General features: G+C 50.4%; 2 protein-coding genes across 5 annotated transcripts in view; one reads left to right on the forward strand and one right to left on the reverse strand.

Annotated features, from left to right (window-relative positions):
• Nucleotides 1–2,892: 2,892 nt before the first annotated feature.
• On the forward strand, nt 2,893–23,396 carry Anapc7 (anaphase promoting complex subunit 7). 3 transcript variants are annotated; one of them, XM_048342958.1, is made up of 12 exons: nt 2,893–3,105; nt 6,624–6,810; nt 8,270–8,389; nt 9,045–9,156; nt 9,911–10,064; nt 10,747–10,889; nt 12,759–12,876; nt 13,660–13,856; nt 16,159–16,383; nt 17,427–17,577; nt 18,072–18,281; nt 23,381–23,396. In XM_048342958.1, the coding sequence occupies exons 1-11, from the start codon at nt 2,894–2,896 to the stop codon at nt 18,259–18,261; spliced, it is 1,809 nt and encodes a 602-aa protein (XP_048198915.1). In that variant the 5' UTR covers nt 2,893; the 3' UTR covers nt 18,262–18,281; nt 23,381–23,396. The 3 variants fall into 3 exon arrangements, with proteins under 3 accessions (XP_048198915.1, XP_048198914.1, XP_048198916.1); XM_048342957.1 differs by lacking the exon at nt 23,381–23,396 and having other exon boundaries at nt 18,072–18,600; XM_048342959.1 differs by lacking the exon at nt 23,381–23,396 and having other exon boundaries at nt 2,976–3,105; nt 6,674–6,810; nt 18,072–18,600.
• The window catches only part of Atp2a2 (ATPase sarcoplasmic/endoplasmic reticulum Ca2+ transporting 2), a 42,367-nt gene continuing 38,370 nt past the window's right edge, over nt 19,661–23,657 (reverse strand). The window contains exons 19-21 of one of the 2 annotated variants that reach the window (XM_048342956.1): nt 22,921–23,038; nt 22,698–22,818; nt 19,661–20,348 (exon numbers count right to left, since the gene is read on the reverse strand). In XM_048342956.1, coding sequence (XP_048198913.1) covers nt 20,335–20,348; nt 22,698–22,818; nt 22,921–23,038 — 253 coding nt within the window. In that variant the 3' untranslated portion in view covers nt 19,661–20,334. Of the gene's footprint in view, nt 20,349–21,737; nt 22,819–22,920; nt 23,039–23,657 lie in introns of those variants that run through there. The other variant, XM_048342955.1, reaches the window with a different exon arrangement.

A 23,657-nucleotide genomic window follows, 5' to 3' on the forward strand; every position in this document is an offset into this window, starting at 1 on the left:
AAAAACTACTCTTTGAAAAATGATTAATAACTGGGGACAGGTGGGGAAAAATTGGAAGAGAGCAAGGGAAGGGGTGACATTGTCCAAAAATAAATATATTAATTACGTGGTTTGTGTAACTGTAATCCTCTGTACTTCATCTTTATAATAACAAAAAGTAAAAATAAATGAAAATGTTTGACAATGCTGGGTGCTGGTGTTTCATGCCTATAATCCTAGGTACTCAGGAGGCTGAGACCTGAGGGTCATGGTTTGAAGCCAACCTGGACAGAAAAGTCTATGAGACGCTTCAATTAACTAGCAAAAAGCCAGAAGTAGAGCTGTGGTTCAAGTGGTAGGATTGCCAACCTTGAGTGAAAAAGTTAAGGGATAGTGCATATGCATTGAGTTCAAGCTCTAACACTGGCACGCGTGCGCGCGTGCACACATACACACACACACACACACTAATAGAAAATAATCTACAAAAAAAATCGAGTTGACCAAAAGCATCTGAGGACAGCAGTCATCTTGCTCTTTGTCCTTGAATGTCCATTTTGCCACCATCATTTCCACATACCACTAATTACTGTCATCTTCCCTGTACACAGATTACAGGACATGGAAATACTTGAGTAAGATTTATGTGAATTGTTTTACTCTGAATTTTTCTCGTTTCTAGGATTATCATTACTGAAGATCTTTTAAAAAAATACATAAACATTGGAGTTACATCCAGAAAGTGACACACTATTAGCACCAAAAGCCATTTGGTTTGCTTCCTTGGGTTTTGTTAATAGATGCGCAGAAGACAATTCCATTTGGAGGATGTAATTTTAGGGCTGCATCTGCTCTGTGTTAATATTGAGATAAATCATTCATTGTAATTTTCCACTTTGCTTTAACTCTGCAGCAGCAGTTTCCAGGTGAGCAGGCAGCGTAATTCTATCTAACCTTTACAAAAAGCTCAAGTGGCAGATACAAGACTATCCACTTTCTGCCAGGTGCCAGTGGCTCACACCTGTAATCCTAGCTTCTCAGAGGCTGAGATCTGAGGATGCAGGTTCTAAGCCTGCCTGGGTAGAAATGTCTGTGAAACTCACCTCTAGTTAACCATCAAAAAGCCAGAAGTACGCTGTGGCTCAAGTGGTAGAGCACAAGCCTTGAACAAAAAAACTCAGGGAGAGTATCTAGGCCCTGAGTTCAAGCCCCAGGATGGGCACAAAAATAAAAACCTGTACAGAACTGTATTTCATGGCAGTTTATCTGGCTGTGATGAGCATCCGCACCCCTAGGGTTAAATGATGGAATTTGTTCCCTCAAGTGCTCAGACAGATTTCTTGTCAGAAGTTCCCCACTGAGGGGAAGGAGGCCTGTGGCTGCCAGGCAGGCACTTAAGGGATGTTAAGTTAATGTTTCCGTTGGAGCATTTGTAAGTGCTCTGTTCCTCCTCCCCTATAAAAGACAGATCTAAGAAAGCCATGTAGTTGTCTGGGAGAGTTTTTCATTCTTAGGAGGCTGTGAGATGTTTAGAGAGGAGGTGGTGCACAGCATTCAAATTGTTCTAATGTTTTTCACTCAACACTCAAGAGATCCCCCTCCTTCTGCATCTATGACATGGCTTACTGCAAGTTCATGGCCAATAAAAGGGCCTCCCCTCTCCCAGCTCCAAAGTTGTCATTTTTGTTCTTTGTTTTGTGCTGGTCCTGGGGCTTGAGGTTGGCCTGGGCATTGTTCCTATGCTTTTGTGCTAAAGGTTAGCACTCTACCACTTGAGCCACAGCTCCATTTCGGGCTTTTTGGTGGTTAAGTCTTAGAGACTTTATTGCCCAGGCTGGCTTTGAATCACCATCCTCAGTTGTTCTCAGCCTCCTGAGTAAACAGGATTACAGGCGTGAGCCACCTGTATCCAGCTCAAAGTTGTCATTTTGGAAGTGGGTTCTGCAAAGAAGAAAAGACCTTAGCTACATGGATATTTCTCTTGCGTGTTCCAAGTTTAGTGGTATGCATGCCCTTGTTGGTATCATATTAATGTCTGGTCGGGCGCTGGTAGCTCATGCCTGTAATCCTAGCTACTCAAGAAGCTGAGATCTGAGGATCACGATGAGACTCTTATCTCCATTTAACCACCAAAAAGCCCGAAATGGAGCTGTGGTTAAGTGTTAGAACATCAGCTTTTAGCAAAAAAGCTAAAGGACAGCACTTAGGCCCTGAGCACTTCTGGCTCTTTGGAGCTTAATTGAAGGTAAGCGTTTCTCAGGTTTGTTTGCCCGGGCGGGCTTTGAACCGAGACCCTCAGATCGCAGTGGGTAGGATGACAGGCCTGAGCTACCGGCGCCCGGCCAAAGCTTTTTTTTTTTAAATGTTAACTCGTGTGAGACAAAAGCTGGTTATTATGGATGCCTGCCCATGTTTAGGCCTAGTCTCTGGTTCACATTGCTCTAGTGAAGTATTTCACAGTCGAGATGAGAGAGGGAGGGTCATAGAGGGAGTCCCCTCTAGGTTCGCACAAAGTGTAAGTTCCAAAGTCAAAACTCCTAGCACAATAGACGCTAATTTTAAAAGCGAGGCGGCAGTCTGCCAGCAACACAAAACAAGGCAGAAGGGGGCGAGGCCCGCGCATGCGCGAGCCGCCAACTCTCAGGTCTGTCCTTGGCGCCTGACTGAAATGCCGAAATTTTCCGTCCACTTTGCTTCTCTTACTAAAAAATTTCTACTTACTTTAGTAAGTGGTGTAAAGTTTTCTCAGCCAGATCCGATCTTAACGCGCGTATCCCTACGGAAACGCCTATTTTCCCATGGTGCGCTCTCAATAAAGTTTGCGGCGCGCAGGACGCGGACGTTAATTTCCGCACGGCGCAGGCACTGCGGTAGACACCGGCGCCGTCGGGGGGCGGTGCCACGTGTGGACCCGATGGCCCCCGCTGCCGCCGCCATTGTGGGGGGGGTCTTCCTGGAAGATCCTCTACCGGCCTTCGGTGCCTTCGGTGCCGCCGCCGTCGCCGGCCCGCGCCCGCCGCGCAGAATGAGCGTGATAGACCACGTGCGGGACATGGCGGCCGCGGGGCTGCACTCCAACGTGCGACTCCTCAGCAGCTTGCTGCTTACAATGAGTAACAACAACCCGTGAGTGGAGGCGGGAGCGGTGTGGAGGCCGGGCAACGGTGTGGAGGCCGGGGCCAGCGGTGTGGAGGCCGGGGCCAGCGGCGTGGAGGGCGGGGCCGGGCGGTGTGGAGGCCGGGGCCCAGGACCGGGGGAGGTGGACTGGGGCTCGGAAAGCAGTGTGGGGCTGAGGCTGCGCCGCTCCCCCCAGTCCCTCTGGATGCGAAGACGTGGCGGGTGGCGGCTCGCGGTGGGGACCCTGGGGTCGTCCGGGTCCCGCCCAGCACTCTACTATTTACAATCCCGCTTCCAACTTTTTTGGGGGTTAGTCACCCCCACTGAATTCCAGCTGCGATCCTCAGATCTCAGCCTCCTGCATAACTAGGAGTACAGCATGAGCTGCAGGTGCTCCTCCTCAACCTTGGGTCTTTATACTTGATGCTTCGAATCCTCACTTGAGAGCATCCTCTTGGTTCAGGCTTCAACTGAGCTATTCTCAGCCCTTTGACCCGGAAGGCTCTTAGTCAGGGAATCACCACTGCCTTGCTTTTCTGCTGCACTTGTGTGTGTTCATGTATGTACACGTAGGTGCCAGTACTGGGGCTTGAACTCAGGTCCTCAAACTGTTGATAGTCTCTTGGCTGGCACTCCACTGCTTGAGTCAAAACCTTACTGCTTAATTGGAGATAAGCTGTCTAAGGATTCTCAGTCCCCTGAGTGGCTAGGATTACAGGTGTGAGCCACCTACTGGAGATACACGTCTGTGTGACAAGGTCCTAAGAACATTCTTTTTTTTAAATTTAATTTACTTATTAATTGAACACAAATTTTTTTTACAAGGTGTTGTGCAAAAAGGGTACCGTTACATAGTAGGGCAGTGTGTACATTTATTGTGATATCTTATGCCCTGTTTTTCTTTCCCTTCTCTAGGTCAGGTAGACATATATACAATATACAATGTATCAAGAACATATACAGTGGGCTGGGGATATGGCCTAGTGGCAAGAGAGCTTGCCTCGTATACATGAGGCCCTGGGTTCGATTCCCCAGCACCACATATACAGAAAACGGCCAGAGGTGGCGCTTTGGCTCAAGTGGCAGAGTGCTAGCCTTGAGCAAAAGGAAGCCAGGGACAGTGCTCAGGCCCTGAGTCCAAGGCCCCAGGACTGGCCAAAAAAAAAAAAAAGAACATATACAGTAGCCACGTGGCCAAGCCCAAGAAAATTCGCCTAGGGCTTTAAATGTGATGTCGATATTAGACAATATGTCGACAGTAGTCTTATATGAACGTACATACATAGCTTTTGAGCTATTGTATTCCACTGAGAGGTCAATTTTTGACCTTCATATGTGGAGTAGTTGTTTGGTTTTAGTTACATACTGTTGGGTCGCTGTCCCAATCCTGTGGGAAATACCATTTGACAAGCAGTTTTTGGTTTCACAGACATGGTCTCTATTGTCTCTCCATCTCCCTTTCTTAACATCTAAGAACATTCTTACAGCCTTAGGGAGATGGGGTACTCTTACTGGGTTCGTACATGTGGAAGTGGGGACCACTGTGTCTGGACCCTGGGTCCCCTGACTTGAAAGAAACTCCATCCTATCCCACCACAGCTTGCTGGCACTGCTGTGAAATCTCTGCATCCCCAGGTGTTTGGCAGCTCTGGCACAGGTCTAGATCTGGAGAAGTTGGTGACATGCCAGCAGTGCGGTTATTACTCCCCATTTCATTTCCATTAGTGTGCTTTGTACCTCACTAGTAAAGGAGAGATATTGAGCCCCCTCAGGGAGTGGAATGTGAGGAGCACTGGTCTCCATCAGCACTTTGTGTTTGTGAGCTCTCACCTGGTACCAAGTCATTTGTCAAAGCATGTTTTCTATTATTGGGGGTTGATGGGCTAGTCATAGTTCTTGCTGCTTCAAGATGCTACAGGATGATTTGAAGCAGTTTGATGTCTGCATAGACTAATTTTGGCTAGTCCATGCATTTTCATATTAGTTTAGTTGGCAGTTTTTTAGCCTCAGGAGGTGTTGAGTTACTGGCGCTGAGCTAAAAATACAATTTTTAATTCAAATGTCTAATGGCTTATTTCTGCAGAATCTCAAGAGTTGAAAGATCTTAAGGGGCTGGGAATATGGCCTAGTGGCAAGAGTGCTTGCCTCATACATGAAGCTGTAGGCTCAGTTCCTCAGCATCACATATATAGAAAAGGCCAGAAGTGGCGCTGTGGCTCAAGTTGGCAGAGTGCTAGCCTTGAGCAAAAAGAAGCTAGAGACAGTGCTCAGGCCCTGAGTTCAAGGCCCAGGACTGGCAAAAAACCCCACCCAAAATGAGAGATCTTAAGTCATCTCAACTATATCCTCTTTTCATTCCTTTGAACCTTGTTTTTCTATCTGCTTTGTTCTGTGTTTGGGTGCTGGGTCTCAAACCCAAGTCTGCAGTCATGTAGGCATTAGACCTCTGAGCCAAAAGTCCAGTTAGTTCCCTTTGCAACTTTATATCCAGCATTTATTCAGCAGGCCTTCTCCCCCCCCCCACCCCTTCTCTCTAACTTTTAAAATCTCCTTCCTCTTCCCTCTCTTCCAGTCTTTTTCTTTCATTGTTCTGGGAATCAAACCCAAGGCCTTAATGTATTCTAGCATATGCTTTACCACTAGTCTATATCCTGGCCTTTTTATTTATGTGGGGTGGGAGTAAAGCTTTCCCAGGCCTTCTTTGGTTAAGTCTGGGCTTTCTCTCCTTTGTCAGTATTACCCTTAAAACTTACATTGAAGTCAGGTCCTGGTGGCTGCTGATGCCTGTAATCCTACCCAACTCAGGAGGCTGAGATCTTGAGCATCACAGTTTGAAGCCACCTGGGGCAGGAAAGTTCATAAGTCTTTTGTCTCCAGTTAACTACCAGAAAGCCAGAAGTGGAGCTATGGCTCAAGTGGTAGCCTTAAGCAAAAAAAACCTCAGACATAGCACCCAGGCCCTGAGTTCAAGCACTAGGATCAGCACCGAAACAAACAAAAAAAAACCCAAAGTTGATATTGCCATAATGTAAATAGGTGGATAACAGACATGGATTAAAAAGTAGGAGGAGGGGAGCTGGGAATATGGACTAGTGGTAGAGTGCTTGCCTTGTATATATGAAGCCCTGGGTTCGATTCCTCAGCACCACATATATGGAAAAGCCAGAAGTGGTGCTGTGGCTCAAGTGGTAGAGTGTTAACCTTGAACAAAAAGAAGCCAGGGACAGTGCTCAGGCCCTGAGTTCAAGCCCCAGAACTGGCAAAAAAAAAAAAAAAGTAGGAGGAGGAAAGGATGTGTTATATTTTCTCTATATTACTGGATATGGTTTATATGCATCATCATTGCTTATATAGTTTTTAAAAAATTGACTGTAATAAAACAAAGTAGTATCCTAGATGTGTTGACCTCATATTTGTGTGGAGTGGTGCCTCTCATTTTAGGGACTGGTACTTAAATCATGTTGGCTTTCATTGTGTGCCAGGCCCGTGTGAACACTAAGGGGTGAGTTCACTTTCTTTGTTTCTAGAGAGTTACTCTCTCCATCTCAGAAGTTCCAGCTATTGGTTTACCATGCAGATTCTCTATTTCATGACAAAGAGTATCGGAACGCAGTGAGCAAGTACACTATGGCTTTGCAGCAGAAGAAAGCCCTAAGTAAAACTTCAAAAGTGAGGCCTTCGACTGGAAATTCAGCATCCACACCACAAAGCCAGGTAACCAAAAATAGAATTGTGACTTCGAGAGAGTGACTAAAATAATTTTGTGTATTTGGTGCTGGTTGTTCTTCTTTTTATTGTTGTTGTTGTTGTTTTTGCCAGTCTTGGGCCTTGAACTCAGGGCCTGAGCACTGTCCCTGGCTTCTTTTTGCTCAAGGCTAGCACTCTACCACTTGAGCCACAGTGCCACTTCTGGCATTTTCTATATATGTGGTGCTGGGGAATGGAACCCAGGGCTTCATGTATAGGAGGCAAGCACTCTTGCCACTAGGCCATATTCCCAGCACTTGTTCTTCTTTTTAAAATGTGACTCAATTCTTTTTTTTTTTTTGGCCAGTCCTGGGGCTTGGTCTCAGGGCCTGAGCACTGTCCCTGGCTTCTTCTTGCTCAAGGCTAGCACTCTGCCACTTGAGCCACAGCGCCACTTCTGGCCATTTTCTGTATATGTGGTGCTGGGGAATCGAACCCAGGGCCTCATGTATACGAGGCAAGCACTCTTGCCACTAGGCCATATCCCCAGCCCGTGACTCAATTCTTGATTCCTTGTTATTGCCAAATAATATTGCATTGTATAGATATGCCATATATTTTGCTTGTTTCTTTGTCTTTATGGGGTTGATGAGCTTGCTCCCTCTTTATTTCCTCCCTTCCTTTCCCTTCTTCCCTCCTTCCCCTTTCCCCCTTCTCCCTTTCCCAGTCCCAGAGATTGAATACAGGGCCAGATGAGCTTTTATGCTCAAAGCTAATACTCTACCACTACAGCCACTTTCAACTTTTTTTCCACCTTTTTTCTTCTTCGTCGTCGTCTTTTTTTTTTTTTTGCCAGTCCTGGGGCTTGAACTCAGGGCCTGAGCACTGTCCCTGGCTTCATTTTGCTTAAGGCTAGCACAGCCACTTCCAGCTTTTTCTGTTTATGTGGTGCTAAGGAACCCAGGGCCTTTGCGTGCTAGGCACGCACTCTGCCAAGCCACATTCCCAGCTCCACATCCAGCTTTTTTGGTAGGTAGAGATAAGAGTTTTCTAGACTTTCCTGCCTGGGCTGGCTTTGAACTGTGATCATCACACCTCAGCCTTCTGAATAGCTATGATTACAGGGTGTGAGCCCTTGATGCCCAGTGAGACCATTTTTAGGGGGAGGGATGGTACTGGGAATTATGTGGAGTGCCTTGTGCTTGCTCGGCAGATGCTGTGCCATGCCCCCATCACAACTTTTTGTTGGTTATTTTGGAGATGGAGTCTCTCAAACTTTTCTGTGTGAGCTTGCACCATCTTCCTGATGTCAGTCTCCTGGATAAGTAGAATTACCCATATAATCTGACGTTATATAATCTGATGCTCAGGCTGGCTTTGAACTACAGCCCCTCAGTCTCTGCTGTCCAGGTAACTGGGGTTATAGTCTTGAGCTGCACTTGGCTTTGAGTTCATATTTAGTAATATTGTTCTCATTATCTCTTAGTGTCTTCCATCTGAAATTGAAGTGAAATACAAAATGGCAGAATGTTATACAATGCTGAAACAAGATAAAGATGCCATTGCTATACTTGATGGGATCCCTTCCCGACAAAGAACCCCCAAAGTAAGTCATTTATTTCATTCTTCTCAGCCCACTTAAACCTGTTTCTGGGTTTGCTAGATACATTAGGAAGTCTGTGAATATTTTTTCTTTCTTTTTTCCTTCTTTTGTTTTTGTTGGTCATGGGACTTGAACTCTGGGCCTGGCACTGTCCCTGAACTCTTCAGCTCAAGGTAGAGCTCAAGGCTCTACCACTTGAGCCACAGTGCCACTTCTGGTTTCCTGGTGGTTAGTTGGAGATGATAAGAGTCTTACGACCTTTCCTGCCTGGACTGGCTTTGAATCATGATCCTCAGATCTCAGCCTCCTGAGTAGGATTACAGGTGTGAGCCATGGGTACCTGGCTCAAAGGAGGATTTCATTGTTACATTTTCATGCATGTACTCTAGAACATTCTCCAAATGGATAGCATCTTGGTCCTGATACTACTGAACATCCAGTTGGGGAGAGTGGGTTATGTGCTTTCCCGGTTTGGGATCGGATGACCAGAACAACAAAGATAGCAATGATTTCTTCTTGGTCTGATGAATGGGGTTGATCTTTCTTTAGTTGCACAGGACTGTGGGTAGATTTCCCAGTAATAAAATCAGCATTTTCCTGGGAGGTATTTTCTTTGTAGATACACTAGTTTTCCTGTTGTTTGTTTGTGCTCATGCAGATAAACATGATGCTGGCAAACCTGTACAAGAAGGCAGGTCAGGAGCGCCCTTCAGTCACGAGCTACAAGGAAGTACTGCGCCAGTGCCCACTAGCCCTGGATGCCATTCTAGGTCAAGACCATGGTGTTTTGTCCCACTGTGTTTTTTTTTTGGGGGGAGGGGGGTTGGTTGTGAAGCTTAAACTTAGGGCCTGAGTGCTATCCCTGAGAGCTCTTTTGTTCAAGGCTGGCACTCTGCCACTTTGATCCACCCACTTGCGGTTTTCCGGTGGTTAATTAGAGATGAGTTTCATGGCCTTTCTCCTGCCTTGGCTGGGTTTGAACAATGATCCTCAGATCTCAGCCTTCTGAATAGCTAGGATTACAGACGTGAGCTATCAGTGCCCAGCTTCCACTGTGTATTATTGAAGATGGCATTTCTCAGTCATGGGTTAGAGTAGGAGTTTTCTTTTGTTCTGTTTGGTCCTGGTGTTTGATTTGGGGCACAGCTCCATTTCTAGCTTTTTGTTTTTAAGTTCCCTTCTAGGCTGCAGGTATGGCTCCAGTGTTCAAATGCCTCCTGCCTAGCAAGTGTGAAGCTCTGAGTTCACACTCCCAGTACTGCAAAAAAGAAAAGTTCCTTGCATTGTCTTGTCATACATTCGATGAAAAAAATATTGTCTTATGGTCTTCTGGGGCAGAGGGTGTAGCTCAGTGCTAGTGCATGTTTAGCATACTCAAGGCCCTGGTTTCAGTTCCTAGCACCATAAAGAAAGTGTGCCCTTTCCGTCCTCTGCTGCTTAGCATAAGGATGGGGTTGCTGGGAGCCAGCGTGGTGGAGGAGAGTGCTCTGCTCACTGTCTTTCTCCTACTTTCTGTTGGGCTAGGTCTGTTGTCCCTTTCTGTAAAAGGGGCCGAGGTGGCGTCCATGACCATGAATGTGATCCAGACGGTGCCTAACCTGGACTGGCTGTCTGTGTGGATCAAAGCGTATGCCTTTGTGCACACTGGTGACAACTCGAGAGCAATCAATACCATCTGGTGAGTGCCATGGCAGGAACTCAGCGAGCCAAGGCCCTTCCTGTCTGGCTCATGTGTCGGCATTAGCAAGAAGAGGCGGAGTTCCTGGTGTGGCAGCCAGGCTGTTTTGGAGCTTTCTGATTCTAATGTATAATGATCACAGATGTAATCCTCTCTCTTGAAACGTGTGCATGTGTAAGGCTGCACTGAGTTCAGCACTCTTTCTGTATGCAGTCAACTGCAAAAAACAGACTGCCATGATGGGTCCTGCTCCCCCAGAGGCAGACCCGTGTCACCTCCTTAGGAGCCTCAGTTCGCAGCACCTGGCCTAGGTTGTGTCCTCAAGACTGACCTTTTCTATCTGTGAAGGTAAAGCATAGGGCTGAGTGAATAGAGTTTGGTGTTTGTGTACACAATTCATGTAAAAATTTTTCATAAGAAAAGTCATACAGAAAAGGTTTTTTGTTTGTTTGTTTTGGCTAGTCCTGGGGCTTGAACTCAGGGCCTGAGCACTGTCCCTGGCTTCGTTTTGCTCAAGGCTAGCACTCTGCCACTTGAGCCACAGCACCACTTCTGGCTTTTCCTATATATGTGGTACTGAGGAATTGAACCAGGGCTTCATGTATACAAGGCAAGCACTCTACCACTAGGCCATATTCCCAGCCCTAGAACAGTTTTGAAGGTTTACTATATATCTTTTCAGTTCACTGGAGAAAAAGTCTTTATTGCGAGATAACGTGGACCTACTGGGAAGCTTGGCAGATCTGTACTTCAGAGCTGGAGACAACAAAAACTCTGTCCTCAAGTTCGAGCAGGCTCAGATGTTGGATCCTTATCTGATAAAAGGTGAGTACTTCTTGGGCCAGGATGAGGTTGGTTGGAGAGGGGCAAATCAGAGAAATGGAAAAAGTGTCAATTTCTGTGTGCGTATGTGCATGGGAACGAGCAAGCGTGTGTGTTGGTACTGGAGCTTGGACTTGTGGTCTTGAGCTCCTGCTCTGCTTTCTTTCCTTATAGCTGGTACTGGGCCATGGTTGGCCACACCTTCAGGTTGGCATTTTGCTGGTAGAAATAAGAATCCTATGGATTGTCTGCCTGGACTAATTTCAAACCATGATCTTCAGATTTTATCCTCCTGAGTAGCTAGAATTACAGGTGTGAGCCACCAGTGCCTGGCTCTGATACCATCTTTCAAGAAAGATTTTTGAGATTTGTTACAATAGTCTTTTACTTATATTTAACTTCTGACTCACATCTCTAACACTTTGGTAATTCTATTGTGACTAGTATTTTTTTTTCTTGAGTTCAATTTTTATCTCACAGGCCATTATTTAGATTTTTTGAGGGGGTGATGTATCACAGCTTATGAATGACAAGTTCACATGATGTGCCTACCTGGGGGTTTGGATGGCATCCTTAAACCCTCAGTGTCCTTTCAGGCATGTAGTTTTGCTGTCTCCCAGTATGATTAAAAGATAAAAAGGGAATAAGAGCAGATGTTGAGGAATGGTGAAGTGAATATGAATAAAAGCAGGAATTAGGAGCGAACAGCAAACTCACAGATTGGAAATGGGTTTCGGCTTAGGAGAAGGGAAGGCCTGGGCTGCCAGTGGCTCTGAGGCTGAATGGCCCTGCATGTGAGAGTGCGTGGGAGTGGTGGGAAGGAAGACCCAATAAATGGGCAGGCACGTGAGGGGGCAGATCTAGGAATTGAGTCTGTCTGTTGGAGGTCTGTTAAAGCACCCCCTGGCCCGCTGCTAGCCCCTCTTCTCCAGCCTTCCAAGCTAGTGATGGAAATGGTGTTTTGGGAGTGTCTGATCTAGACTGAAGTCCAGAGGCCAGAGTGTGGTTGTAATGTGGCTTGAGAGGGATTTTCATGGGACTGCAGGATGGTAAAGGAAGGGTGACAGTGGTGACAGAGATGTCAGCAACTGTGGGCCCTTTTATAGATTGGTAGTGCATGCTGGTGCAGATGCAAGGAGGTGCAGTGACCTCCAGTGACCTAGCTACATGCAGGCTCTGGCACATTCCAAGCGCCCCTGGGAGGCAGTGCACACCTGATAGCTTTTTTGGGCTATTCTGGGTGTGAGTTTGGATAGCTGTGTGTCACGCCACAGATGAAAGGGAAAACAGTTCTGGAGAAGAACAGGCTTTCCACTTGGCTGCTAGGTCCTTCTTTGTCTTTCCATGCTTTGGAGTGACATTGCATATATGTAAATATATGTATGTATTTATTTTTGCTAGTCCTGTGGCTTGAACTTGGCAGCTAAGCACTATCCCTGAGCTTCTTTTGCTTAAGGCTAGAGCTCTACCACTTGAGCCACAGCGCCACTTCCAACTTTTTCTGTTGATGTGGTACTGAGAAATCAAACCCAAGGCTTTGTGTGTGTTAGGCAAGCACTCTACCACTAAGCCACATTCCCAGTCCCAGGCCAGTCCATTTTTAATTAATTTTTTTTATCTTACTACCTCTGACAAGGTCTTACAATGTAATTTAGGCTGACCTCAAACTCAAAGACCTCCTGTCTCCACCTTCCACGAGCTGAGATTCCAGGTGCGCATGCGCACCAGCTTCTCTGGCTTTTTGTGGTCACTTGGTAGGGGAGGCAGGGATTGCAGGAGGGGCTGGCACCACAGCAGCCAAGGTCTTGGTGTGGGACATGCCCCCTTCCTCACCTTCCCTGAGGCCCCAGGACCTGATGCCTGTCCTTTCAGGGATGGACGTGTATGGCTACCTCCTGGCGCGAGAAGGGCGGCTGGAAGATGTGGAAAACCTCGGCTGCCGCCTTTTCAATATTTCTGACCAGCACGCAGAGCCCTGGGTGGTATCTGGGTATGTCTGTGAGTCTCCTTGCCCTCCGGTCTCCACTCGGCTTTCTCTCAGAATTAGAGGTGGGAAGTGCAGGTCTGAGTGCAGTCAGCTGGCTGGGCGCTGGGCACTAGGTGGGCGCTGGGCACTAGGTGTGTGCTCAGCTCGTCTGTTCATTGGAGGACGGGGTGGGGATAGCGGATGCATTGCACTTCCCGCTGGCCTCGTGCAGAGTCCAGCCACAGCGACAGGGCCAGAGATGCTGCTGTTATTATTAATAACCACGTGGTAGGCGTGGTAGTAACATGCGGTGCTTGTGTAGAGGGCCTCCCCTGTCCTGTGGGTATGTTTTCTTCATTTTGAGGTACGGTCTCAAATGAGATCCTGTATAGTCCAGACTGACCTGGAACCTGCAGCGCCAGCATTCTGGGTGCTGGGATTGCACATGGGCGTTGTGAGAGAGGCCTCAGAAAGAGAGGGGGACTCTTGATGAGAGGTGGCCAGGAAGTGGGTGACCCCCTCAGCCGAGGGGGACCCCCCCCCCCACGCCCAGGTTTTAATACCATATGTTAGGAACGTGGAGGAGAAAGGAAGGAACAGGCTGGACTCGATTCTCAACAGGTGAGGACTGTTTATTGAGAAACAGCGAGGGGCAGCAACCTTCTCTGTGCCTTCTTCCTCCTCCATGATCCTAACCCAAGTCACTACACAGGCTTCAGCTCCTGCAGATGATGCGTGCTTTCCTGGGTCTCCTCTCAGCTGACGTGCACTCACTCATGTGCCGGGCTTTGTTGTTTTTCTCCTCAGGTGCCACAGCTTCTACAGCAAGCGCTACTCCCGGGCGCTCTACCTGGGAGCCAAGGCCATTCAGCTGAACAGCAACAGCGTGCAGGCTCTGCTGCTGAAGGGAGCGGCACTCAGGAACATGGGCAGAGTCCAGGAGGCCATCATCCACTTCCGGGAGGCCATACGGCTCGCACCCTGTCGCCTGGACTGCTATGAAGGTGAGGTGTTAGTGTGTGTGTGTGCGTGTGCGTGTGTGCGCGCGTGTGCGCGTGCACCATGGCTACGGCCACTGTGCCCAGGTGACGAAGGCCCGCAAGGCCTACGCAGCTCCCACCAGGGGGCTTCCAGTCCTGGGGAGCCAGGTCCCTCCAGCACAGGTGGAACATGGAGCGCACTCCGCTACATAGCCCAGGCTGCCCTTCAACTCAAGATCCTTTCGCCTTCTCAGCCTCCAGAGGCCTGGGATTATAGGCATGCACTATACCAGCAGCCTTAGTATGTTTTGAGGATCTCAGGTAATGCTGATGTTTTGGTGAGGAGTCACTGGGGCAGGTTTCTTGGTCTCCTTTTTTCCCCTAGATGTAACCCAGGATTAGTGAGAACTTTTAGGGGTCACTTGGTAATGCGTTTACTCTCTTTTGCCAAACTGGGCAGAGCTCATAGAGTGGCCGGGCTGGCACGGGGTCTGGGCTGTCCACTGAGCTCCAGGGTGGCCCTGGAGCCTCACATCTTAAGTTCATGTGAACTGACTGGAGGAGTCCATAGGGCGCGGAGTGCCAGCGGCACTCTGCAACTTGGCATTAAAGTGGATTTCACAAGGTGCGGGTCCCTTAAAGTGTATCCTAGAGGAATTTGGAAGCGGTCTCAGGAGTCTAGGGAGAAGTGGTCGGCCTAGAACCTGAAGATGAGTACAGATTCCAGGAAGGACTTTGGGGAGTTAGAGTGCAGAGAGAAGCGCCTGTGTACATGTCTGTGTTCAGGCAACCGACCCTGCATGTGTCTTGTGGGTTGGAGGAAGGGCGGCTGTCTCTGTTCTTAGAGCAAAGCTCAAGCAAACCCAGCGTGTAGCTTTTTAGAGTACATTCTCTGTCTTGAAATAGCTTTCCAATGCAGCCAATATCCGCACTCCCCTGTGCTGGGCACAGTGCATGCTCCCAGCTCCCCCCTTAGGAGCAGTGACAGCCCGGTGGAGCTTTGCTCTTCTCAGAGGAAGTTCTTCCTCTTTTGTTTTTGGGCAGCCACTCTGCTTTCCAGCGGCCCCCCTGCTTTCCATCTCTGCCAGCTACCAGCATCTCCCCTGCTTTCCATCTCCATAGGTTTTTAGGAGGGAATTGGTTGTGCACATGGCTGTAATCCTAGCACTCGGAGCGGGAGGCCGGAGCATCTCAAGTTTAAAGCCAAGGCTGTAAAACAACAAGGAATTGCCAACAGTTATGTTTGTGCCTAGAGTCTCACATAGTAATATGTTAAGAGCCGTGGTACTCAAAAAGACTGAAGCCAGGCACTGGTGGTCACACCTGTCATCCTACTACCCAGGAGGCTCAGGGTGAGGGATCCTGGTTCAAGGCCAGTCCAGGCAGAAATTATGAAACTTGTATTTCCAATGAACCACCAAAAAAGCCAGAAGTGGAGTTGTGGCTCAAGTGGTAGAACACTAGCTCTGAGCAAAAAAACTCAGGGACAGCCCAGGCCCCGAGTTCAGGCCCCAGTCAGGCCCCACCTCCCACTCCCAGAAAAAGGAAGAGTGAAGCATAGGCCTGGGAGCCTAAGTACTTAGAGGGGAGGAGTGCGCCGAGAAACTGCCGGAAGTGCTGTGGGCTTGGGTTTGGGTGTTTTTCTGTTTGGATGAGTGCTTTGTGCCAAAAAGTTCATCCTCTGATCGCTGTTCTTGGCACGAAGGCCCACAGAACAGCTGCAGCTGTGCAGAATGACACACACGCTGCACGTGTTACTCCACTGAGTTGGCCTCATCCTTCACGCCGAGGCCCAGCCAGTGGCAACGCAGCCGATGGCCACTCCCAGGCCCTTGGGTCTCCTTGGACTCCTCTGTGGCTGTGTGGAGCAAGAGGCTGTGCGGTGTGGCAGGCCTTCCATGACACCTGTCTTGTTCCCTGCCCCAGCTGCAGGTGCATGTGCAGAGCGGGCTCTCCTGGGGGCTCAGGAGAGCACTGAGCGATGCCTTCAGCACATCTCCAGCCTGGTCGCTCCTGTGTCTCCTGGCCTGGCTCTTCATATGAAGCCCCCGGAGGTTCACTGCCTGGATGGCCATCAGGACAGGGTGACGGGATGGAGTTTTTTTGTTTTTGCTAGTCCTGGGGCTTGAACTCCGGGCCTGAGCAATGTCCCTGGCTGCTTTTTGCTCAAGGCTAGCACTCTACCACTTGAGCCACAGCGCCACTTCTGGCTTTTTCTATATATGTGGTGCTGAGGAACCCAGGGCTTCGTGTGCATGAGGCGAGCACTCTACTACTAGGCCATTTCCCAGCCCAGGACTGGGTTTCTTTGTGTTTTGTTTTTCAGGTCTCATCGAGTGTTACCTGGCCTCTAACAGCATCCGAGAAGCCATGGTGATGGCTAACAGTGTGTACAAAACTCTGGGTGCGAATGCACAGACTCTGACCCTCTTAGCCACCGTGTGCCTGGAGGACCCGGTGACACAGGAGAAGGCCAAGACGCTGTTAGACAAAGCGCTCAGCCAGAGGCCTGACTATATCAAGGCCGTGGTGAAGAAGGCTGAGCTGCTTAGTGAGTATCCCCATCTCACCCAAGGTCCCCCACTCTGTCCGTGGTCTCTGCGTGCTCCCCATATGCTACCCACACATGCCCGCCCCACCCGAGTAACCGTGCGCCTGCCTGCCCAGCGCCCCGGCCTGCTCAGCGCAAGCAGCTCAGGCAGCTTAATGCTGCCTGTTCCACTTGCCTTCAATCCGTTTCTTTGTTGTCCTGTGCTAGTGTGGGCGGAATATAACTAATTGGCTTCAGTTTGAACAGTTTTGAGTTACATCCCTTGTGGTGACTTAGCCTTGTTCTTTCCATCAGTGTATATGTGTGTTGGTGTGTGTACACAGGCACGCACACGTGCTGTTCCTGGGGCTTGAACTCAGGGCCTCTCTTTACTACTTGAGCCACAGCTCCACTTCTGGCTTTTTGGTGGTTAACTGGAGATAGGAATTACATGGTCTTTCCTGCCCGGGCTGGCTTCAAATTGAGGTCCTCAGATCTCAGCCTCCCGAGAAGCTAGGATGATATGTGTATGTTAAGTTATAAGGAAAGAGAGCTTATGTTAGGGGCCACTGGCTGAGCATTGTAATCCTAGCTACTTAAGAGTCTGAGATTTGAGGATCATGGTTCAAAGCCAGCCTAGGCAAGAAACTCAGTGAGATTCTTATCTCCAGTTAATGACCAAAAAGCTGGAAACTATGGTGGCTCAAGTGGTAGAGCACAAATTTGAGCGAAAGAGACAGTGCCCAGGTACTGAGTTGAAGCCTCAGCACCCAAAAAAGAGCTAAGTTCAGCATGGCTACTGGCTCTGGCCAGGGCAGACGCCGTCACAGCGGCAGAGTCACTGCGCAGCTCAGGCACCACCTGCAGGGATGGCGGCCGGGCTGTGCACCCGGCCTGTTTGGCACATAAAATTCAAGTTGGCTTTTTATTTGAATTCTGGTTAAAAGGAGATTGGTGAGATGGTGAGGCTGCGGTTTCAGTGAGGCGGGGTGCCCCTTGCTTGCTCTCCATCCTCCGGGCCGGGCTGTGGCGGGAGGCTGGATATGAGCGCGGTTTCTCCCCAGGCCGGGAACAGAAGTACGAGGACGGCATCGCCCTGCTGAGGAGCGCGCTGGCCAACCAGAGCGACTGTGTGCTGCACCGCATCCTTGGCGACTTCCTGGTGGCCGTCAATGAGTACCAGGAGGCCATGGACCAGTACAGCATCGCGCTCAGGTAGGCCCCGCTGTGGGGAGGCGGTGAGCCGCAGTCCCTCCTCGCCCTCCCCTTTCACTCAGCCAGGGGCTGGTAACCATGCAGGATTCATTGGAAAAGTAAAGCACAATGGCTGGCGACATGGCTTAAGTGGGAGAGTACTGCCTAGCAGTTCAAACCCCAGGACTGAGGGGGAGAAAAGCTGTTCGCACAGCCGGGGTGGTGATGGTGATGAGCCTCTGTGCCAGCCCCGGGCGCATGCTCCACACAGCTTAAGCAGTAGAGCACTTGTCGGTCTAGTGTGCTTAAGGCCCAAGGTTCAATTCTCAAACTGAAAAATTGAGAAGTCCAAAACTTAGGGAAGACACCCCGAATTTGCCTCTGGCGCCGGGCCCCTGGGTCCATGTCACCAGCTGGAGTGCTGGGGTGGGCTTCAGCGCATGTGCTCTGGCTGCTGGCCTAGGTGACTTGGCGGCTAGCACGGGGACTCAGGCCTCTGTTTTGTTGTCCCTCAGCTTGGACCCCAATGACCAGAAGTCTCTGGAGGGTATGCAGAAGATGGAGAAGGAGGAGAGCCCCACGGATGCCACGCAGGAGGAGGATGTGGACGACATGGAAGGGAGCGGGGAGGACGGGGAGCTGGAGGGCAGCGACAGTGAGGCGGCGCAGTGGGCCGACCAGGAGCAGTGGTTCGGCATGCAGTGAGCGGGCAGGGAGACCAGGCGGATGGAGGAAGCGCAAGAGCCATGCGCAGATCCGGATTGGAAGCAGCTGGGCCCCGTGGGCCGCGTCTGGTTCGCAGAGCCCGGGACCCGGGCAGCACGGCCCCCAGTCCTCACTTCCCCCACCGAGGTAGCAGCGCCCTCAGCCACGCTGGCCTGGCAGAACCGCTTGCTGTGTGCGAGGCTGGCACCTGCCGCCACTTGGGCTGCCCCGAGGAGTGGACGCGGTGCAGATGCACCAGGCAGCACACCAATAAAACCACACATGGTGTGGACGATGGAGCGGCTCCTCTGGGCGCCTTCTGTTGAGTGCAGCACTGCGCTTGGTCACCTCGTGCGTGAAGCCTGGGGGCAGCCCTGAGGTCCGGGGCATTGGGCAGCCATCCCCAAGTTTTCACTAAGAGAACGCTAAGGAGCGCATTGGCTCCTATCTGTAATCCCAGCTGCTCTGGAAGTGGAAGTGGAGAGGCCACCCTGGGCAGGCCAATAAAGGAGGGCTGTGGTCCAGGCCAGCTTGGCTGCAGGTAAGAGCAGCTAGTGGCACCCAGTGCAGTCCCGGTGTCACAAGACAAAAAATGTAGCACACGCTGAGGAAGCCAGCATTGGGAGGTGGGCGGGAGTGGGAGCTTGGGGCTCAGGCTTCACTCAAGCAGCAGGAAGCCAAGCGAGAATGGCAGAACCTGAGGCCAACCCAGGTGCCATTCACTTGGGCCTGTAATCCCGGCTACCAGGAGGTACAGTGGAGGGTGCCCGTTGAAGCTAGCTTAGGCAGGAAAGTCCACGAGCCTGAACCGTGAAAATGCCAGAAGTAGCTGTGGCTAGAGCAGGAGAGGAGCAGCTTGGGGACCATGTGGCGGGCAGGACGAGGTGCAGGGGTGAGGAGGCCCTAGAGGGGAGGCCGTATGCTCCTTTGCCACCCTGCTAGGGCGGAGATGCCCTAGCCACTCAGGAGGCTGAGCTCCAAGGATCCCAGTTCAAAATAAGCCCAGGCAGGAGAGTCAGACCCTTACCTCCAGTAAGCCACTCAGGAAAAGCCCAAAGTAGCTTGGGGCGGGGGGGGGGGGGTGTAGAGCGCCAGCCTTGAGCGTAAAGGTGGACAGCATCCAGTGTCCCCAGACTGATACAGGGACTAGAATGCCGCCACCCAGTCCTGGCTTTCCTGCCCCTCCCGCCACTGTGGTTGGGGTGGGGGTTGTGAACTGGGGAAGTAGCCTGTCACCAGTGGTCTTAACCCCGACTCACCTCACGGCTCCCTGGAGTCGCCCGCACCCGCGCAGCTCCCTGGCACCTCTGCAGGGGTGTGGCCTTCCCTCCCCACAGTCACGGCACTGGTGCCCATTCACCATCTGCGGCCTCCGGAACAGCCGACACCACACACCAAGTTACCGTAGAATAGATTTATTTACTCCAACCACGTCTGCAATGCTCGGTACCAGCACAGAACAAACACCTCTATTTACAGCCTAGTCACACATGCGTTGTGATAGAGGAACGCCTAGCATTTCATGGAGATAAGTGCATCACAATGTACCGCACCAACATGTCTACTTCTGATTTCATTAAATAAGTTACGTTTACTATGGTGAGAAATGGCTGTCTGCAGTGATGAGCTGGAGGCCCACGTTTTCAACCATTCGACCTCTGTAGTGTAGTCGTGGATTTATAAATAAGCCAACTGTACAGGGCCAAATGAGGAGCGTGTCCCGCTGTCAGCGCGCGGCGGGCAGGCTAGTGGGGGAGGGCATGCAGCGGGCCGGAGGCTCCGGTTCCGCGCGCTCGGCTGAGGTTTCGGAACCGTCCTCTCCTCGCAGCAAAGAAAGCAAACTTGTCTGGAGAGGCGTTTTGATTCATGAAGCTACATTGTACATCTGTAATCGCTATTTTGATTTAAGCGTTAACCACCCTGCGGGCGACAGTGTCTCCTCCGCATTACAGCGAGTGAGGAACAATCGCTACTTTCCTTTTCCCCGTCGGTCACACAGAGGATGGCAGACGTGCTAAGAACGTGCATGCGCACCCGAACACCCTGACACAGCTGCAAATGGTCTAGAAGCGGTTACTCCAGTACGGCTGCAAAGGAAAGAGAGAGGACTCCATCAGTTGGGGTGCAGGGGGGCTGAGCCCGGCAGTCAAGACTGTCCCTGGGGCCTGGGTGGCTCGGTGCCCCTGCCTGCCAGGCGAAAGGCCTCAGAGGCCTCAGTGGTGCAGAGGTGAGGCAGGAGGAGCGGTGTGAGCAGCGTGGTGCCAGCGGGGGGCCAGGCCCAGCTCCTGGGGGCCCCACGCCCTGCCTGCCTTGCACAGGGCTGGTTTTGCCAGAACCTGGTGGCCTAAGCCAGAGGGTGGCGGCGCTGTGGTTCCCACCACACATGCCCATGGCCAGCCGCCTGCCGGGCTGTGCCCTGTGAGGGCAGTGGGCACGCATAGAGGCAGGAGGGGCCCAGAGATCCCAGTGCCTGCCCCCCCCCAATCCCTTTGATCCCCATACCTCGTCAGCTGGGTGAACCAGGCTGCCTCCCTTGCTTCTGCCCCAGGGCCAGCCCTGTGCGCATGGGGGCCCTTCCCTAGGGTGAGCTGTCCCTACTAGGGCCTGGCCATCCCGTCCCATCCCACAGGGAAGTTGTCCCAAGATGCTACTTCAGCTCCTTATTCTACTGGCAGCATGTGTGTGTACGTGTACATCTGGGGCTTCAACTCGGGCCTGCCTGGGTGCTTTCCCACAACTTTTCTGCCACTCAAGCGGGAGCTTCACCTACAGTGTGTTGGTGGTTAGCTGGAGGAAGTCTCGCGGCCTTTCCTGCCTCGAGTAGCTAGGATTACAGGCAGGTGAGCACCACCTGGCTTAGCATCTACTTTTTAGTTATGGAGTGATGGTGTGCCACTAGGGATGGTTTTGAGCCCTGTCTATGGGGGCCACCCAGCAGGGCAGGGCGGACTGTGTGCTCAGGTGACAAGTCACCTTGCGCCACAGCACTTAAGACTCCAGGGCAGGAAATACTCACGTGGTCGATGATGTTGGGAGGCATTGGAGGAAAACACCACAGTTAGGATGTTAGCGGCTCACACGGCCATGAGACTGAGCTCCAACATGCGCAAACGTTTATCAGGGTCACGGTGGTCGTTAGTGCCACATTCAAATAAAAATAGCTCTATACAGTATGTTCATTTGTCATGTGCTATTTACAGATTTTACAAAACACACGCATACATACACACACGCACACACTTGCCCTTATGATCCTTAAACCAGGCTACATGACAGGCCAGCAGAAACTTCCATAAAATGCACTATCACACACAGATGGAATTTGTGTCTCAATAAACTCCCCAGCACAGGACAGGCCTCGCCTCTTCCCCAGCACAGGAAATGAGGCTCTGCGCTGAGGACTTCCAGGAAAGCCGGGCTACCTCGGAGCTAGCCCAAGGCAAGCCGCTTAAGAACAAGACAGTTACTTTTTTTTTTCTGTCCATTTAAAATGTTTTATTTTTCTTTTTTAACTAGATTGTGAAGTGCCATGGAAATAGGCAATGTTGGCAAAACAATGTCTGTTACAATAAAATACATTAGACATTTAAATAAATAACCTTAAAAACTAGGCGAAGGGACAGAAACCCAGTCAATTGAATGTGGAGCAATGTTTTCTGCACAAGCGAGAGCAGGCATACCTCTCGTGAAGATGGGCGTAAACAGAACCATCAAACCTACAGAAGCCGAGCGGGCTGGGGTGGGCTGGGGGTGATGGGAGGCCGGGTGCAGGAAGTGGCAAACCAAAAAATACTGACTGAGGTAGCAGGACTCTGCTCAGTGCAGAAAAATTGGCTTATGATAAAAATTAGACTGTGATACCAAATTAAATCCAGATAATCATGCAAGACACAATACATGCTATTTAGTTTCTTAAAAACCACACACATTCACTTCCTAATGTCTGCTGCCAATTAATTTGCTGACAATGTCTGCTGGCTCAACTATTTTTATACAAGGATGAGTATTAAACAGAACACTGTACATGCTTTTTCATCTACAAAAAAATATCTGCATAAAATAGTGTTAGTTCTCTGTACATGTCAATGGACACTTTAATTATGTGTATAAAAAAAGGAAAATCTTGTCCCACTGGAGTCAGAAAAAAAGCAAAACAAAATCTAGAGTATGAAACCTCCTTCACCAGCCAATATGTTCATGTGAAAATTCAGCAGAAATAGACAGTTGCTTTAAACAATAAAAAATTAATTGATTAAGTTAAACATCTTCTGTACATAGGGCTGTCAGTCACGACCAGAACATATCGCTAAAGTTAGTGTCTGTGCTATACACCCACACCACCAGGGGCGCAATGAGCAGCACAAAGGGCCAGGAAATCCCCTCCGTGCATGCCGACAGCGAGCAGGATTTGGTGGCAGGCTGCACACACTCTTTACCAGGTTCCAGGTAGTTGCGGGCCACAAACTTGAGGGTCTCATCCAGGAGAATCACAGGCAAGGAGATTTTCAGCACCATCAGCCACTGGGTCAGATTCAGCGGTGTAATCTGGAAGATAAGCTGAGGCCACCAGGCCGGGTGAGGCTTCCAGACCTGCCCTGCCAGAGGCACCGCAGCCCGCTCCAGGTCCTCCCGCAGCTGCATTGCTGGCCTGGTACTTACCGGCAGGGGCTCCACATAGAGGATCAGAAAGTGGAGCGACATGGACAAGCAGATGGAGCCCACCAGCCAGATGTTCTCCCAAGGGGGCATCCTCAGCAGGGACTGGTTTTCAGACAAGCTGCAGGGAGAGGCAAAGGGACTCATTCAAAAGGCCGCAGGGGAGACCGGAGGGCTAGCTAAACTATACCCTTTTGTTTAGGTGGTACTGGGGTTTGAAATCAGGGTCTCATCCTATGTTAAGGAGGCACACTTTGAGTCATTCCATCAACTCTTGATTTTTGCTTTTTTTTTGGTCAGTGATTGGGCCTGAACTTGGTCTGGGTGCTATCCCTGAGCTCTTTTGCTGAAGGCTAGCGATCTACCACTTTGAGCCACAACGCCACTTGTGGCTGTCTGGCTAATTGGAAATAACACAATCGTCAGATCTCAGTCAACCTCCTGAGCAGCTAGGATTCTAGGTGCCGCCCCGCCCCACAGTGCTTGTTATTTTGTCTAGACGCCTGCCTGGCTCAGTCCACCTCCCACTAGGCTTCCTATGGAGGACAGACACCTGGCTCTACACTTCAACCATAGCTGCTATCTGGCCTTGCCAGTGACCTGATTCTAGGGACCAGAGTCCCATTGGTGGCAAATTAAGCAAGGAACGTCCTAATTTTACACCTAAGGTTTCAGGACAAAGATGCAGCCCAGGGGGCTCACGGCTGCTCTTGGTACCCTTGGATGTGTGGGCTAGTTAC

The sequence above is a fragment of the Perognathus longimembris genome, chromosome 3, assembly GCF_023159225.1.
Source record: "Perognathus longimembris pacificus isolate PPM17 chromosome 3, ASM2315922v1, whole genome shotgun sequence".
NCBI classification, from domain to species: domain Eukaryota; kingdom Metazoa; phylum Chordata; class Mammalia; order Rodentia; family Heteromyidae; genus Perognathus; species Perognathus longimembris.